We start from the raw sequence: 17,343 nt of genomic DNA on the forward strand, positions 1-17,343 counted from the left end.
TGGAAGGGTGAGGGAACCTGCCGGGGAGCCCTCATTATGCAGTGTGATGGTTGCCTCCTCTCCAGTGGCTGACAGTAGAGTAGAGTGCGCGGGTGCTGGCTCCAGTTATATCTCTAAACCTCTTCCCTCCCTGTGCAGGGCGGCCCGGGAGCCTCCGGGTGCGGATTCGGAAACTTCAATGAGATTGGCCCTCTCGACACGAACCTGAATCCCAGGAAGGACTCGTGGGTAAGAACTAGAATTGTAGAATCTTACAGCACAGGAGGAGGCCATTCGGCCCATCGTGTCTGTGCCGGCTCTTTGAAAGAGCTATCCAATTAGTCCCACTCCCCTGCTCTTTCCCCATAGCCCTGTAAATTTCTCTTCTCCAGTGATGGGCTCAGCGGCCTGTTTAACCCACTCGGCTTCCCTTGCTGCTTGTTGCTGATGAGGAGGGCTGGCACTGAGTGCACTGAAGCTTTAATAACGATGTGGGGGGAGACTTTAAACCACTGGAGATATTCAGCATGGTCTCCTCTCTGATCTCCGCACTGAGATTCTGCTGCAGGGAACGGTTCTCCCACTCGCCACTGGAACCTGTGCAGGAGCCTCTGCCACCTGATGCTGCATTCTAAGTACTGAGTGTAGCTTTAAAGACACACTCTGCCAATCGAAGCAAAACTAGCAGCTATCTCAGTCTCTGTCCCCCCGACCCCTGTCGCTATCCCCAACCCCGTGAAGCTGGGTGACTGTCTTTGTTCCAAAGCTGGTAGATGTTTTTATGCTGTTACATTTCAGTTAAGCTCTGGGCCCGGCCCCGCGTCTCCCCGGGCCCGGCCCCGCGTCTCCCCGGGCCCGGCCCCGCGTCTCCCCGGGCCCGGCCCCGCGTCTCCCCGGGCCCGGCCCCGCGTCTCCCCGGGCCCGGCCCCGCGTCTCCCCGGGCCCGGCGCCGCGTCTCCCCGGGCCCGGCGCCGCGTCTCCCCGGGCCCGGCGCCGCGTCTCCCCGGGCCCGGCGCCGCGTCTCCCCGGGCCCGGCGCCGCGTCTCCCCGGGCCCGGCGCCGCGTCTCCCCGGGCCCGGCGCCGCGTCTCCCCGGGCCCGGCGCCGCGTCTCCCCGGGCCCGGCGCCGCGTCTCCCCGGGCCCGGCGCCGCGTCTCCCCATCATGCTTCTCCTTCCTCTCTCTGTGACAGGTGAAAGCTGCCAGTTTGCTGTTTGTGGATAACCCTGTGGGCACTGGGTACAGTTACACCACCAACACCAACGCATTCGCCAAAGATCTCGCCACGGTCGTAATGGACATGATGGTTGTACTGAAGGAATTTTTCCAGCTCAAGCCAGAGTTCCAGGTACTGCAGCAATGTTACCACACACGTGTCTTTGCTGAGAGACTTCACCCCTGAGACAGCAGGGGGTTCCAGTCTTAGTTCAAGCTGCTGTGGGCTCCAAACCTCTCGACTAATTCTTCATGTGGCATCATCACACTGCCTGGATCAGTACCCGTTCTCTCTCCTGTTTCCCTTCCCTCTCTCCTAATCTTCCGGCCTGAAGGTGCCAGCTCTCGCTGGGAGACGGGCTCCATGGGCACTGACCGCCTTCCAGTACCTCACCCAAGTGGCTATTCTTCATAGATGAGCCTAGAGCCCGAGGGTTGGCAGACATGTCAACTCTGGAGGACGTCACAGCTGTGCTCAATGTGTCCATGCCACATTTTCCAACAGGGATCGTTAGATAGTGATGAGGTGCAGGGACCTTTGGTATGTGTGTGTACCTTTTAAAGACCAGAATATCCATGTGGATGTGGCAGGAACCGTAGCTGAGCTCTCCGGACACTGTGGGGAAAATTGCTCTTCCTTTCCCTTCTCTTCCCAGCTGTTGGATATTTTCGTCGTGTTTAAAGAATTGTGAGTCCAATACCATAAGTTGGTGGATTCACCTTTATTCCCTTCCATGTAGAGAGCATCGGTTACATGGATAGAGTATCGTCAAAGACATAAACATGTGCTTCTATCAGACGCCGCCTCGAGACGGTGAGGAATACCAGTTACACCGGAATACCGGTGAGCAGTTATAATACTGCTGAACAAAAGTAGCCAACTTCTCTATACATTACTACAGGCTTGCAGTTACATTGCTACCATTGGTTCATTTGAAATTACATACATTGTTAAACACTTAATCTAATCACTGGGACTGGCCAGACCATCATTGGGTGCAAAATATCGAAGCAGTTCCCTCCCCAAGACACAGGAGGATCTTGGATTGAATGGAAACTGCCAGCCAATCAGTAAACCTGAGAACTTGTGAACGGGAATCCCATTAAAATCACTTCATCTAATCACTGAGCTCATTTCACATTAATGGGAAAAAGATCTCGCCACACAATAGAGGATAATTGGGTTCAGGCCTGGCCTTCTCTGGAGACGGGTGTAGCGTAGACTGACTTACCGGCTGCATGTAGAGAGAAAACCGCCCTCAAATAGTCCCAACTTTTATAATGGGCATTTTAGAAGGGAACCAGAAAAAAGCAAACTTTGCCTATGTTGCTTCCTTGTCTTTTCTTAATACTTACTGAATTCTTTACATTTAATTGTTTCCAACACCAGCCGCCCTCCAAATACACAGAGGCAGCTCGACAATTACTGGAGATCTCTGGCCGCTGGGTACTCCATAAAAAGGGTCAGAGGCCAGTCCCCTGGGGTCGAGGGTCCCCCCCCCCCGGGGTCGTGGGCCAGTCCCCCTGGGGTTGGGCCCCGGAGTCGAGTGGTCACCCTGGGGTCGAGGGTCGGGCCCCCTGGGGCTGGTCCCCCGCCCCGCCGGGGTCGTGGGCCAGTCCCCCTGGGGTTGGGCTCCGGGGTCGAATGGTCACCCTGGGGTCGAGGGTCGGGCCCCCTGGGGCTGGTCCCCCCCCGGGGTCGTGGGCCAGTCCCCCTGGGGTTGGGCTCCGGGGTCGAGTGGTCACCCTGGGGTCAAGGGTCGGGCCCCCTGGGGCTGGTCCCCCCCCCCCCCGGGGTCGTGGGCCGGTCCCCCTGGGGTTGGGCTCCGGGGTCGAGTGGTCACCCTGGGGTCGAGGGTTGGGCCCCCGGGGTCGTGGGCCGGTCCCCCTGGGGTTGGGCTCTGGGGTCGAGTGGTCACCCTGGGGTCAAGGGTCGGGCCCCCTGGGGCTGGTCCCCCCCCCCCCCCGGGTCGTGGGCCAGTCCCCCTGGGGTTGGGCCCCGGAGTCGAGTGGTCACCCTGGGGTCGAGGGTCGGGCCCCCTGGGGCTGGTCACCCTGGGGTCGTGTGCCAGTCCCCCTGGGGTTGGGCTCCGGGGTTGAGTGGTCACCCTGGGGTCGAGGGTCGGGCCCCCGGGGTCGTGGGCCAGTCCCCCTGGGGTTGGGCTCCGGGGTTGAGTGGTCACCCTGGGGTCGAGGGTTGGGCCCCCGGGGTCGTGTGCCAGTCCCCCTGGGGTTGGGCTCCGGGGTCGAGTGGTCACCCTGGGGTCGAGGGTCGGGCCCCCTGGGGCTGGTCACCCTGGGGTCGTGGGCCAGTCCCCCTGGGGTTGGGCTCCGGGGTCAAGTGGTCACCCTGGTTTGGAGGTCAGGCCTATGCCGAGTCTGTGCACGTGGGACAAGCAGACCAATTGCACGCCTCTGAGAAGGATCTGCAATGAATGTTCTGTAGGTCACTTGATCTGTTCAGGGCCGTTGCCCGTCTCTCTGGCTTGAATTGGAATTTCAGAAGTTGCAGGTGGGCACAGATTCCCATGGTGTCGGGCCGGCGGGGAGAGGAGGGCAGAGGATTGCACACTGAGCTGATCGAGTGATTTGTGACCAGTTTAAACTTTTTGGGCTAAATCAGATGGACAATGTTGGACGAGTTTAGAATTCAGACAGAAACGTCTTTCTCTTGAACAGAACATTCCATTCTACATTTTCTCCGAATCCTATGGAGGCAAAATGGCAGCTGCTATTTCATTGGAGCTCGTTAAGGTAGGAATTACTGATAAACGGACATAATCTACTGACAAACTAGTGTCTGCGGGGGGAGAGGGGCATCTCTGTGGGGGGGGGGGGGGGAGAGGGGCATCTCTTTGTGCGGGGGGGGGGAGAGAGGGGCTCCTCTTTGTGCGGGGGGGGGAGAGAGGGGCTCATCTTTGTGCGGGGGGGGAGAGAGGGGGCTCATCTTTGTGCGGGGGGGGGGGGAGAGGGGCTCCTCTTTGTGGGGGGGGGGGGGGGAGAGGGGCTCCTCTTTGTGGGGGGGGGGGGGGGGAGAGGGGCTCCTCTTTGTGGGGGGGGGGGGAGAGGGGCTCCTCTTTGTGCGGGGGGGGGAGAGAGGGGCTCATCTTTGTGCGGGGGGGGAGAGAGGGCTCCTCTTTGTGGGGGGGGGGGGGAGAGGGGCTCCTCTTTGTGCGGGGGGGGGGAGAGAGGGGCTCCTCTTTGTGCGGGGGGGGGGGAGAGGGGCTCCTCTTTGTGCGGGGGGGGGGGAGAGAGGGGCTCCTCTTTGTGCGGGGGGGGGGTGGGGAGAGGGGCTCCTCTTTGTGCGGGGGGGGGGAGAGAGGGGCTCCTCTTTGTGCGGGGGGGGTGGGGGAGAGAGGGGGCTCCTCTTTGTGCGGGGGGGGGTGGGGGGGAGAGGGGCTCCTCTTTGTGCGGGGGGGGGGGGGAGAGGGGCTCCTCTTTGTGCGGTGGGGGGGAGAGGGGCTCCTCTTTGTGCGGGGGGGGGTGGGGGAGAGAGGGGCTCCTCTTTGGTGCGGGGGGGGTGGGGGGGAGAGGGGCTCCTCTTTGTGCGGGGGGGGGGGGGGAGAGGGGCTCCTCTTTGTGCGGGGGGGGGGGGGGGGGGGCTCCTCCTTGTGCGGGGGGGGGGTGGGGGGAGAGGGGCTCCTCTTTGTGCGGGGGGGGGGGAGAGGGGCTCTCTTTGTGCGGGGGGGGGGGGGGAGAGGGGCTCCTCTTTGTGCGGGGGGGGGGGGGGGGAGAGGGGCTCCTCTTTGTGCGGGGGGGGGGGGGGGGGGGAGAGGGGCTCCTCTTTGTGCGGGGGGGGGGGGGAGAGGGCTCCTCTTTGTGCGGGGGGGGGGGGAGAGGGGCTCCTCTTTGTGCGGGGGGGGGGGAGGAGAGAGGGGCTCCTCTTTGTGCGGGGGGGGGGGGGGGAGAGGGGCTCCTCTTTGTGCGGGGGGGGGTGGGGGGGAGAGGGCTCTCTTTGTGCGGGGGGGGGGTGGGGGGGAGAGGGGCTCCTCTTTGTGCGGGGGGGGGTGGGGGGGAGAGGGGCTCCTCTTTGTGCGGGGGGGGGTGGGGGGGAGAGGGGCTCCTCTTTGTGCGGGGGGGGGTGGGGGGAGAGGGGCTCCTCTCTGTGCGGGGGGGGGGTGGGGGGAGGAGGGCTCCTCTTTGTGCGGGGGGGGGGGTGGGGGCTCCTCTTTGTGCGGGGGGGGGGGGGGGTGGGGGCTCCTCTTTGTGCGGGGGGGGGGTGGGGGCTCCTCTTTGTGCGGGGGGGGGGGGGGGAGAGGGGCTCCTCTTTGTGCGGGGGGGGGGGAGAGGGGCTCCTCTTTGTGCGGGGGGGTGGGGTATCTGCGGGGGAGAAGTCCAGTCTCTCCACACCTCTACTGCGAGCAGCTTGCTCCAGAGAGCTGAACGAGACGCGTGCCCCTCTTTACATTAATTGGTATTGTCTTTCTCCCCCTCCCTGGGCAGGGCTGGTCCCTGAATGACCAGCCTCCAATTCAGCTCCAGAGTTCTCCTTACAAAAAAAAAAGCTGCAGAGAAATCTTTTTTTTTTGCATGAAGATAACCCCTGATCCAGCGTTTGACGGGGACGAGCAGCCGGCTGATACAACTGGCTGGTGTTTATTGTAAACCCAGACATTGGAGTATTGCAGGCGTGGGGAGCATGGTGGGCCAGCCCAATCCTGCTCACACAACGTCCTCCACTGTCCCAGCAGAATCACTGGATCACTCAGGTACGGGGGTTAATTCACACCCCCACCCCATTCAGAGGCACTGAGGTCACAGTGACAGGTCTGTCCCGGCACTGGCCGAGACTGAGGGGGGGGCTGGTCTGCCGGCTCTGGAGCTGGGCATCGACACTCGGGCACTGATGGTGTAACGACAGTAAAAGCTGCGATGGAGTCCAGCCCTGAGTTAAATGTGTGTGAACAGGAGACTGGTGTGATAGCACAGTCCCATTCTGATCCTTTGTCTCATTCACAGGCCGTTCAGCTCCGTGAAGTCAAGTGCCATTTTGCTGGGTTGCTCTGGGGATTCCTGGATCTCCCCTCTGGGTACGACTCCACACAACTTCCATTTCAATGGTGTGATTAGTGAGATGTGAGAGCGGTGTGTGTGTGGGATGGGGAGTGAGAGAGGGGCGAGGGTCTCACTGATGCTCTTGTGTGATGGGGCCAGCGTTCAGGGTTGCTGCTGTAACTAACGTTCTGGGTTTGTGAGATTCAGCACTTTTTCTTTTTAAAAACAAAATGTTGTTATTTTTTGAAAAGCACAAATCATCAGTGGACAATCCATCTGTGGGCAAGGTGGTGTGTATCTGCAGTTCATCATGGGGGGGGTGGATGGGTGGGGGTACTGGCATGGTGTGGGGGGGGGCTGGGGGTGTGGGTGGGGTGTGGGGGGTGGGGGGGGTTGGTGGGGGTGCCAGGGTGGGGGGGCTGGGGGTGCTGGTGTGGGGGGGGGGGCTGAGGGTGGGGGGTTTCTGGTGTGGGGTGGGGGTGGATGGGTGGGGGTACTGGCGTGGTGTGGGGTGGGTGCCAGTGTGGGGGGGGGGGGTGGGGGTGGGGGGAGGGGTGGGGGGTGGGGGGTGGGTAGGGGCTGCTGGGGTTCATGCTGTGTTATGTTCCTCACCTGAAAGCACTAATGCAAAGCTCCTTGTTCCTGCAGATTCTGTGCTGTCTTGGGGACCCTACCTGTACAGTATTGTAAGTAGCGCCCAGCGCCCCTCACCCCTCGCCCCTCACCCCTCTGTACTGTGGCAGGGTGAACTCTGCCTGGTGGTTTTGAACTATAATTGTGTGTATTGTTTTCCAGTCTCTGCTCGATGATCAGGGTCTGGATGAGGTCAATTCTTACGCAGCAAAAGTGAAGCAGGCGATAGAGGCCGGAATTACACGCAGGCAACGTTACTGTGGTCCACGACCGAGATGGTCATCGAGCGGGTGAGTAACTCCCAACGGACCCCTCCTGACAAACCTCCAATCAGTGAGGTGTCCGGCAATGGCTGACTCAGTATATCCACTGATTGGCTGAGCCACACAGACCGGGAAGCTCCTGGTTGCATCATGGTGTTCGCTGATCGCAGCTTAGTGTAAAAATCACGCTCACGCTCACACTCACACTCACACCGCCCCGCGCCCCCACTGTGCGCGCACCCGTGTCCTAGGAATAGTCATCTCCTGTAATCAGGCCCGGGGATAATGGGGGTTTATAATCATAGAATCATAGAAGTTACAACATGGAAACAGGCCCTTCGGCCCAACATGTCCATGTCGTCCAGTTTATACCACTAAGCTAGTCCCAATTGCCTGCACTTGGCCCATATCCCTCGATACCCATCTTACCCATGTAACTGTCCAAATGCTTTTTAAAAGACAAAATTGTACCCGCCTCTACTACTGCCTCTGGCAGCTCGTTCCAGACACTCACCACCCTTTGAGTGAAAAAATTGCCCCTCTGGACCCTTTTGTATCTCTCCCCTCTCACCTTAAATCTATGCCCCTCGTTATACACTCCCCTACCTTTGGGAAAAGATTTTGACTATCTACCTTATCTATGCCCCTCATTATTTTATAGACTTCTATAAGATCACCCCTCAACCTCCTACTCTCCAGGGAAAAAAGTCTCAGTCTTTCCAACCTCTCCCTATAAGTCAAACCATCAAGTCCCGGTAGCATCCTAGTAAATCTTTTCTGCACTCTTTCTAGTTTAATAATATCCTTTCTATAATAGGGTGACCAGAACTGTACACAGTATTCCAAGTGTGGCCTTACTAATGTCTTGTACAACTTCAACAAGACATCCCAACTCTGTATTCAATGTTCTGACCAATGAAACCAAGCATGCTGAATGCCTTCTTCACCACCCTATCCACCTGTGACTCCACTTTGAAGGAGCTATGAACCTGTACTCCTAGATCTCTTTGTTCTATAACTCTCCCCAACGCCCTACCATTAACGGAGTAGGTCCTGGCCCGACTCGATCTACCAAAATGCATCACCTCACATTTATCTAAATTAAACTCCATCTGCCATTCATCGGCCCACTGGCCCAATTTATCAAGATCCCGTTGCAATCCTAGATAACCTTCTTCACTGTCCACAATGCCACCAATCTTGGTGTCATCTGCAAACTTACTAACCATGCCTCCTAATTCTCATCCAAATCATTAATATAAATAACAGCGGACCCAGCACCGATCCCTGAGGCACACCGCTGGACACAGGCATCCAGTTTGAAAAACAACCCTCTACAACCACCCTCTGTCTTCTGTCGTCAATCCAATTTTGTATCCAATTGGCTACCTCACCTTGGATCCCGTGAGATTTAACCTTATGTAACAACCCACCATGCGGTACCTTGTCAAAGGCTTTGCTAAAGTCCATGTAGACCACGTCTACTGCATAGCCCTCATCTATCTTCTTGGTTACCCCTTCAAAAAACTCAATCAAATTCGTGAGACATGATTTTCCTCTCACAAAAACATGCTGACTGTTCCTAATCAGTCCTGCCTCTCCAAATGCCTGTAGATCCTGTCTCTCAGAATACCCTCTAACAACTTACCCACTACAGATGTCAGGCTCACCGGTCTGTAGTTCCAGGCTTTCCCTGCCGCCCTTCTTAAACAAAGGCACAACATTTGCTACCCTCCAATCTTCAGGCACCTCACCTGTAGCTGTCGATGATTCAAATATCTCTGCTAGGGACCTGCAATTTCCTCCCTAACCTCCCATAACGTCCTGGGATACATTTTATCAGGTCCCGGAGATTTATCTACCTTGATGCGCGTTAAGACTTCCAGCACCTCCCTCTCTGTAATATGTACACTCCTCAAGACATCACTATTTATTTCCCCAAGTTCCCTAACATCCATGCCTTTCTCAACCGTAAATACCGATGTGAAATATTCATTCAGGAACTCACCCATCTCTTGTGGTTCCGCACATAGATGACCTTGTTGATCCTTAAGTGGCCCTACTCTCTCCCTAGTTACTCTTTTGCCCTTATGTATTTGTAGAAGCTCTTTGGATTCACCTTTGCCTTATCTGCCAAAGCAATCTCATGTCCCCTTTTTGCCCTCCTGATTTCTCTCTTAACTCTACTCCGGCAATCTCTATACTCTTCAAGGGAGCCACTTGATCCCAGCTGTCTATGCATGTCATATGCCTCCTTCTTCTTTTTGACTCGGGCCTAGATGTTAAGTGACAGCTGATTGTGTTACAGAATACGGATGGAGTGAACTTTTACAACATAATGACCAAAGAGACGGACGATGTGACCCCACAGCTCACCCCTCGGATCAGGAACTACCATTGGGTCAGTGACTTAACATCTTGGTTTGTGTGAAGTAGATTCAAGTTTTCCGGGGAACGTGGTGATGGGGGGGGATGGGTCCAACGTTCAGGAGGAGGGCGAGGGTGAGTTAAAAATTGTCATCATTAGTGTCAGCCGGGGCTCAGTCAGTAACAAACTCCCCTCTCAGTCAGAGGGTCGTGGGTTCGAGCCCCACTCCAGAGACTTGAGCACAAAACCCAGGCCGACACTCCCAGTGCAATGCTGAGGGAGCGCCGCCTGTCGGGGGCCAGTGCTGAGGGAGCGCCGCCCTGTCGGGGGGCCAGTGCTGAGGGAGCGCCGCCCTGTCGGGGGGCCGGTGCTGAGGGAGCGCCGCCCTGTCGGGGGGCCAGTGCTGAGGGAGCGCCGCCCTGTCGGGGGGCCGGTGCTGAGGGAGCGCCGCCCTGTCGGGGGCCAGTGCTGAGGGAGCGCCGCCCTGTCGGGGGGCCAGTGCTGAGGGAGCGCCGCCCTGTCGGCGGTTCCATCTGTCAAATGAGATATTAAACCGAGGCCCTGTCTGCGTCTTTTGGGGATTCAAGTGATGGATGTCCTGGGGCTGACACCATCGAGAAGTGGCACTGGTCATTCATCTGGTTGCTCTTTGTGGGATCTTGCTGGGTGAAAAATGGCTGCTGCGTTTGCCTCAAACAGAAACAACTGTATCTGAAAGTAATGTGAAGACCTTTGGGATTTTGTTCTTTGGGCAGGTTTGTTTTATTAATCCCACCCAGACATTGAGTGGCTCTGTCCCCTCACAGACATTCCCGCCCGCGAGCTGTCTGGCTCTCTGTCCCCTCACAGACTCGCCCGACTGGGAGCTGTCTGGCTGTCTGTCCCCTCACAGGCCCGCCCGTCTGGGAGCTGTCTGGCTGTCTGTCCCCTCACAGGCCCGCCCGTCTGGGAGCTGTCTGGCTGTCTGTCCCCTCACAGGCCCGCCCGTCTGGGAGCTGTCTGTCCCCTCACAGGCCCGCCCGTCTGGGAGCTGTCTGTCCCCTCACAGGCCCGCCCGTCTGGGAGCTGTCTGTCCCCTCACAGGCCCGCCCGTCTGGGAGCTGTCTGTCCCCTCACAGGCCCGCCCGTCTGGGAGCTGTCTGGCTGTCTGTCCCCTCACAGGCCCGCCCGTCTGGGAGCTGTCTGGCTGTCTGTCCCCTCACAGGCCCGCCCGTCTGGGAGCTGTCTGGCTGTCTGTCCCCTCACAGGCCCGCCCGTCTGGGAGCTGTCTGGCTGTCTGTCCCCTCACAGGCCCGCCCGTCTGGGAGCTGTCTGGCTGTCTGTCCCCTCACAGGCCCGCCCGTCTGGAGCTGTCTGGCTGTCTGTCCCCTCACAGGCCCGCCCGTCTGGGAGCTGTCTGGCTGTCTGTCCCCTCACAGGCCCGCCCGTCTGGGAGCTGTCTGGCTGTCTGTCCCCTCACAGGCCGCCCGTCTGGGAGCTGTCTGGCTGTCTGTCCCCTCACAGGCCCGCCCGTCTGGGAGCTGTCTGGCTGTCTGTCCCTCACAGGCCCGCCCATCTGGGAGCTGTCTGTCTGTCCCTCACGGTTCTCTCTCTCTGTTGCAGTCAGTCTCTATCAGCGTCACATCAGCCGCATGCAGAAACCAACCTGGAGATCCTGATGAACGGGCCTATCAGGAAGAAGCTGAAAATAATCCCAGACTTCGTCCAGTGGGGAGGTAACCGTCCACGGAGGGGAGGAGGGAAGGGGGAGAGGGTGGGGAAGGTTGGAGGAGAGGAGAGGGGAGGGAAACATAGAAAATAGGAGCAGGAGTAGGCCATTTGGCCTTCGAGCCTGCTCCGCCATTCAATATGATCATGGCTGATCCTCTATCTCAATACCATATTCCCGCTCTCTCCCCATACCCCTTGATGCCTTTTGTGTCTAGAATCTATCTAGCTCCTTCTTAAATATATTCAGTGACTTGGCCTCCACAGCCTTCTGTGGTAGAGAATTCCACAGGTTCACCACCCTCTGAGTGAAGAAATTTCTCCTCATCTCAGTCCTAAATGTCCTACCCCGTATCCTGAGACTGTGACCCCTCGTTCTAGACCCCCAGCCAGGGGAAACATCCTCCCTGCATCCAGTCTGTCTAGCCCTGTCAGAATTTTATATGTTTCAATGAGATCCCCTCTTGTTCTTCTAAACTCGAGTGAATACAGCCTAGTCGACCCATCTCTCCCCATACGACAGTCCTGCCATCCAGGAATCGGTCTGGTGAACCTTTGCTGCACTCCCTCCATGCCAAGTGTATCCTTTCTTGGGTAAATGTAAGGAATCTTACAACACCAGGTTATAGTCCAATAGTTTTATTTGAAAATCACAGGCTTTCGGAGGCTTTCTCCTTCGTCAGGTGAGTGTGGGATTCCATGGAAGTTTACCGCATATATAGTCAGAGAACAATGCCTGGTGATTACAGATAATCTTTCCAACTGCCCGTTGTCAAGGCAATCAAGTGTTCAGACAGAGAGGTGTTACCTACAGGACCACCGAATATACAAACGGCCAGAACACAAAACAGAGAGAGAGAGAGAAACATCCGAAAGGAAGACAGAGAGAGAGAATGATCAGTTGTATTAAAAACAGATAACTTTTTTCACTGGTGGGGTTACGTGTAGCGTGACACGAACCCAAGATCCCGGTTGAGGCCGTCCTCATGGGTGCGGAACTTGGCTATCAATTTCTGTTCGATTTTGCGTTGTCGTGTGTCTTGAAGGCCGCCTTGGAGTACGCTTACCCAAAGATCGGTGGCTGAGACACACAACGCAAAATCGTCGAGCAGAAATTGATAGCCAAGTTCCGCACCCATGAGGACGGCCCTCACCGGGATCTTGGGTTCATGTCACGCTACACGTAACCCCACCAGCGAAAAAAGTTATCTGTTTTTAATACAACGGGTCATTCTCTCTCTCTGTCTTCCTTTCGGATGTTTCTCCCTCTCTCTCTGTCTTTGGGTCCTGACCGTTTGTATATTCGGTGGTCCTGTATGTAATTTCTCTCTGTCTGAACACTTTGATTGCCTTGACAACGGGCAGTTGGAAAGATTATCTGTAATCACCAGGCATTGCTCTCTGACTATAAATGCGGTAACCTTCAAGGAATCCCACACTCACCTGACGAAGGAGAAAGCCTCCGAAAGCTTGTGATTTTCAAATAAAACAGTTGGACTATAACCTGGTGTTGTAAGAGTCCTTACATTTGTCCACCCCATTCCATCACCGGCATCTCCACATCATGGCCTTTCTTAGGTAAGGAGACCAAAACTGCACACAATACTCCAGGTGTGGTCTCACCAAGGCCCTGTATAACTGCAGTAAGACATCCTGCTCCTGCACTCAAATCCTCTTGCAATGAAGGCCAACATACCATTCACCTTCCTAACTGCTTGCTGCAAGGGGGGGAGGGTGGCGAAGGGGGGAGAGGGTGGCGAAGGGGGGAGAGGGTGGCGAAGGGGGAGAGGGTGGCGAAGGGGGGAGAGAGAGGGTGGCGAGGGGAGGAGAATGGTGGGGGGGGTGCATGTAACTGACTTTACCTGGTGCCCCTTTTGGTGAAGTTGGGGGTTCTATGCTTCTGATTTGTGTCGTATGCTGGTTTGGACTAGTTATCCTGCTTGTCTTGACTTGCCATGGTTGGAACTAGTTATGTTTAACCTGTCTCTTATCTTAAACCACGCAGGTCAGTCTGAGGATGTGTTCTCCAATATGGAAGGTGACTTTATGAAGCCAGTAATTGAGATTGTTGACAAGCTGCTGGGGACGGGAGGTGAACGTCACGGTTTATAATGGGCAACTGGACCTGATTGTGGACACGTTGGGTAAGGGTCCCTGTGATATTACTCACTCAGCTCTCTGGGCCAGGCACAGTCCCCTGGTCAGGAGGGGGTCAGGAGCCTGCCCCAGGCCATTGCTGCCGGGGTGGGGTGAGAGAGATTACAGCAGGCTCTCCGTCACATCATCTTCACAATCCACTCCTGACTCCAGGTGGAGATCTGCACTGCCCGCTGTGTCTCGTGATTCCCATGCACTTTGTGTTTTATGTATTTAAAGGTGGTTTCAGTCCTGTACCAGTAACTTCAGCCAGTTAGAAAGGGAACTTGCAGTGTCATTGTGACTCAGTGGGTGATGCTCCCTCCTCTGAGTGAGAAGGTTGTGGTTTGAAGCTGCACTCGAGAGACCTGAGCTGACACTCCCGGTGCAGCACTGAGGCACGAAGAGTGAAATATTAAATAAATGTTTTGCATTTTTTTTTTACCTATGATGGTGGAAGTGAGAATATCTGTGTACTAGAGAAGGATATGGAAACAATTATTAGAGCTAATTGGGGCAACAGAATTGGTCTAACAAAAAGGTGAATTGGTTGAACCCTGGGTGGATCAGTCACTGGACCCTGCTGGCTGTGGGAGAGGGGCTCGGGCACCAGGGGTCAGTGCTGGGATTGGAGAAGGGTTGGAAATGCTGTACCCCAGGGGTCACTATTATTCTGTGTATATATGAATGACTGGACAGAGGGGAACAAAAATAAGAGGTTTGGTAAACAATGAGGAGATTGCAAAATACTTCAGGAGGACAGATCGGTTAGTGGAGGGGCAGACAAGTTAGGATTAATGCAGGGCAGTGGGATTAGTTTGGGATTGATACAGGGCTGTAGGGAGAGAGCGGGGCAGTGGGATTAGTTTACTGTGGCCAAGAGCTAGCATGGACACACTGGGCCAAACGGCCTCCTGCTGTGCTGTTAATTTCTATGATTTGAGATGAGATGAGATGCCTGCTGAGGTGGGTGTTAAAGATCCTATGGCCTATTTGAAGAAGGGCAGAGTCCTCCTGGTGTCCTGGGGCCAATATTTATCCCTCAACCAACATCTCTAAAAAACAGATGATCTGGTCATTTATCACATTGCTGTTTGTGGGATCTTGCTGTGCGCAAATTGGCTGCTGTGTTTCCATTACCGCAGTGACTACACATCAAAAATTACTTCATTGTCTGTGATGTGCTTTGGGATGTCCGGAGGTTTTGAAAGGCGCTGTATAATCGCACTTTCTCTCTCCCCTCGCCGATCTCCTGTTCCAGGACAAGAAGCCTGGGTGAAGAAGCTGAAATGGCCGGGCCTGCCTACGTTCTCGAGTCTGCGGTGGAAGGCAGTGTACACTGCGCAGAGACCCGCGGACACTGCCGCCTTCTACAAACAGTACCACAACTTCGCCTTCTACTGGATCCTGAAGGCTGGGCACATGGTGAGACTTTCTGCAGCCTCCTGCCTTCCCTCCGAGACCAGGTCAACGTTTCACAACAGGGCAGAGAAGACCGGAGGGCGGTGGGTGGTAAAGGGATCTGGGAACTGGTGGGCCCATGGGATTAGGATGCTGCTCGTGTGGAGTATAAACACCAGCATGGACTGGGTGAGCCGAATGGCCTGTTTCCATGTTGTACTTTGTGTCTCCCATGTTCCCCCTGTGTAGAATTCTGTGAAAGCCCCCCGACTGAGCTGGTAGTTTTGATCAGTTTGACCGTGTCCATTAGTGGGGTGAATAATCACTAATGTCGGAGACGTCCATTAGGATCCACTCAGTGAGGTGGATGTATGACCTGCGACCTCACAGCCACAGCTTGTCCAGTGAGCAGCAGGAGAGGCCCAGGCCCCATCCCCGGCCTGTACGGAGCGAGCTGTCCCACCCGGTGTGGGACTGAACCCCCCACACACACAGCAGGAGGGGCCCAGGCCCCATCCCCGGCCTGTACGGAGCGAGCTGTCCCACCCGGTGTGGGACTGAACCCCCCACACACACAGCAGGAGGGGCCCAGGCCCCATCCCCGGCCTGTACGGAGCGAGCTGTCCCACCCGGTGTGGGACTGAACCCCCCACACACACAGCAGGAGAGGCCCAGGCCCCATCCCCGGCCTGTACGGAGCGAGCTGTCCCACCCGGTGTGGGACTGAACCCCCCACACACAGCAGGAGAGGCCCAGGCCCCATCCCCGGCCTGTACGGAGCGAGCTGTCCCACCCGGTGTGGGACTGAACCCCCCACACACACAGCAGGAGGGGCCCAGGCCCCATCCCCGGCCTGTACGGAGCGAGCTGTCCCACCCAGTGTGGGACTGAACCCCCCACACACACAGCAGGAGAGGCCCAGGCCCCATCCCCGGCCTGTACGGAGCGAGCTGTCCCACCCGGTGTGGGACTGAACCCCCCACACACACAGCAGGAGAGGCCCAGGCCCCATCCCCGGCCTGTACGGAGTTGGACAGCAGTCCTGGTGCAGTCCACATTTGGCCTTTGTAGCCTGGGTTTGGGAGGGGTCCCTGCTGTCGCTCACGCTGTGCTGGACCCGCACTGCAATGTGTGGTTAGGTGGAGACGATAATGGGCTTTGACTCTGATGCTCCCCACGGTTCAATGTCCCATTGGGTGGAGTGTGCTGATCTGGGGAGCCCGTATCCCAGTATCAGAACCTGGGAGAGCCAGGAAGGTGTTGGTGTGAGGAGTGGGTCGGATTGGATTGCCCTGCACTGTGAGAGAGTTGTACTGAGGGCTGTATTGCGTGTCTGTTTTCAGATTCCATTTGATCAGGGAGAGATGGCGATGAAGATGTTGCGGATGGTGACCGGCCAGGAGTAACGTCGAGCGTCGGCCAGGAGTAACCTGGAGTGACGGCCAGGAGTAACCTGGAGTGACGGCCAGCAGGAATGGCCGAATCAGGAACAGCAGCCAGAGAATATTTCTAATCAGATCAGGGATTGGTTCCTGGAATCAACCCCCTCAAAATATTTGGAGCTTTGAGTGACCCACGGGGTGAGGGCTGCTCGGAGTGGGGAACGAGGCAGAGACAGTCACTGTACTGAAGCTGCTTCTGTTACTCCCACTGACCAGTGTTAAAGTGCACGGAGCAGGCACCGAATTAACTGACAAAACTCTTTGTTTCTCTATTAAAATGAACTTTGCTTGTTTCTCTCTGTCTGTCTGTTTGGTCCGTGGCTGTGCTCCCGTAACCGGGGGTGTCCCGTGGCCCTACACTGATTGCGCAGGCCTCCCGTTCCACTTTGCAGCTTGTTTTATACGAGCTGTGTTGATGTTTGTGCCTGGGTGTGACCCGATCTCGAGATTCATCTCCGCACTGGGGCAAAGGGACTGCTTTAATCAGACCTCCAGATCTTCACATTTATTTATTTATTTATTTGCTGCCCTATTGTGTATCTCACAGGGCTTCACAGACAGTGAGTGTTGTGTCGGTGAATGGGGGGTCTTTCGGTGACCGGGACGTCCCACAAACAGCGGAGAGCACAGCAGCTTAATCTGCTGCTCACACGGCCGAAGCGGGAATGTTGGGCCCAGGACACCGGGAGAAATCCCGACTCTCCCAGGGCCGTGGGATCGTTTACATCCACTGGAGAGAGAGGAACAACCAGAGGTGCCTGGGGCTCACACCTGATGTGTGAGGGGTCGAGGGGGATGGCCCGCGGAGCGCGAGGGGTCGAGGGGGATGGCCCGCGGAGCGCGAGGGGTCGAGGGGGATGACCCGCGCTGCAGCGTGAAAGGGCCGCGCGGGGAGACGGAGCCTCCGGGGGAAACACACCAACAACACGGCCTTCAGAAATTGCAACACCGGCTGCTACAGCTCACTCACCCTCACTCTCACCCTCACCCACTCACCCTCCCTCACTCACCCACCCTCTCACTCACTCACCCACCCTCTCACTCACCCACCCTCACCCACTCACCCTCACCCACTCACCCTCACCCACTCACACTCACCCACTCACCCTCACCCACTCACCCTCACCCACTCACCCTCACCCACTCACCCTCACCCACTCACTCTCACCCACTCACTCTCACCCACTCACTCACCCACCCTCTCAC

At 56.8% G+C, this 17,343-nt stretch overlaps 1 protein-coding gene across 1 annotated transcript in view; it reads left to right on the plus strand.

Annotated features, from left to right (window-relative positions):
* scpep1 (serine carboxypeptidase 1) overlaps positions 1 to 16,430 on the plus strand; it is a 17,888-nt gene extending 1,458 nt beyond the window's left edge. Inside the window, 15 exon segments of the mRNA XM_068004551.1 lie at positions 139 to 228; positions 1,170 to 1,325; positions 3,872 to 3,946; positions 6,152 to 6,195; positions 6,197 to 6,222; positions 6,836 to 6,873; positions 6,983 to 7,055; positions 7,058 to 7,110; positions 9,392 to 9,488; positions 10,955 to 11,092; positions 11,095 to 11,166; positions 13,164 to 13,249; positions 13,251 to 13,302; positions 14,556 to 14,719; positions 16,039 to 16,430. Coding sequence (XP_067860652.1) covers positions 139 to 228; positions 1,170 to 1,325; positions 3,872 to 3,946; positions 6,152 to 6,195; positions 6,197 to 6,222; positions 6,836 to 6,873; positions 6,983 to 7,055; positions 7,058 to 7,110; positions 9,392 to 9,488; positions 10,955 to 11,092; positions 11,095 to 11,166; positions 13,164 to 13,249; positions 13,251 to 13,302; positions 14,556 to 14,719; positions 16,039 to 16,101 — 1,227 coding nt within the window. The 3' untranslated portion in view covers positions 16,102 to 16,430.
* The last annotated feature ends 913 nt before the right edge of the window (positions 16,431 to 17,343 follow it).

The sequence above is a fragment of the Heptranchias perlo genome, chromosome 23 (assembly GCF_035084215.1).
Source record: "Heptranchias perlo isolate sHepPer1 chromosome 23, sHepPer1.hap1, whole genome shotgun sequence".
Taxonomy (NCBI): domain Eukaryota; kingdom Metazoa; phylum Chordata; class Chondrichthyes; order Hexanchiformes; family Hexanchidae; genus Heptranchias; species Heptranchias perlo.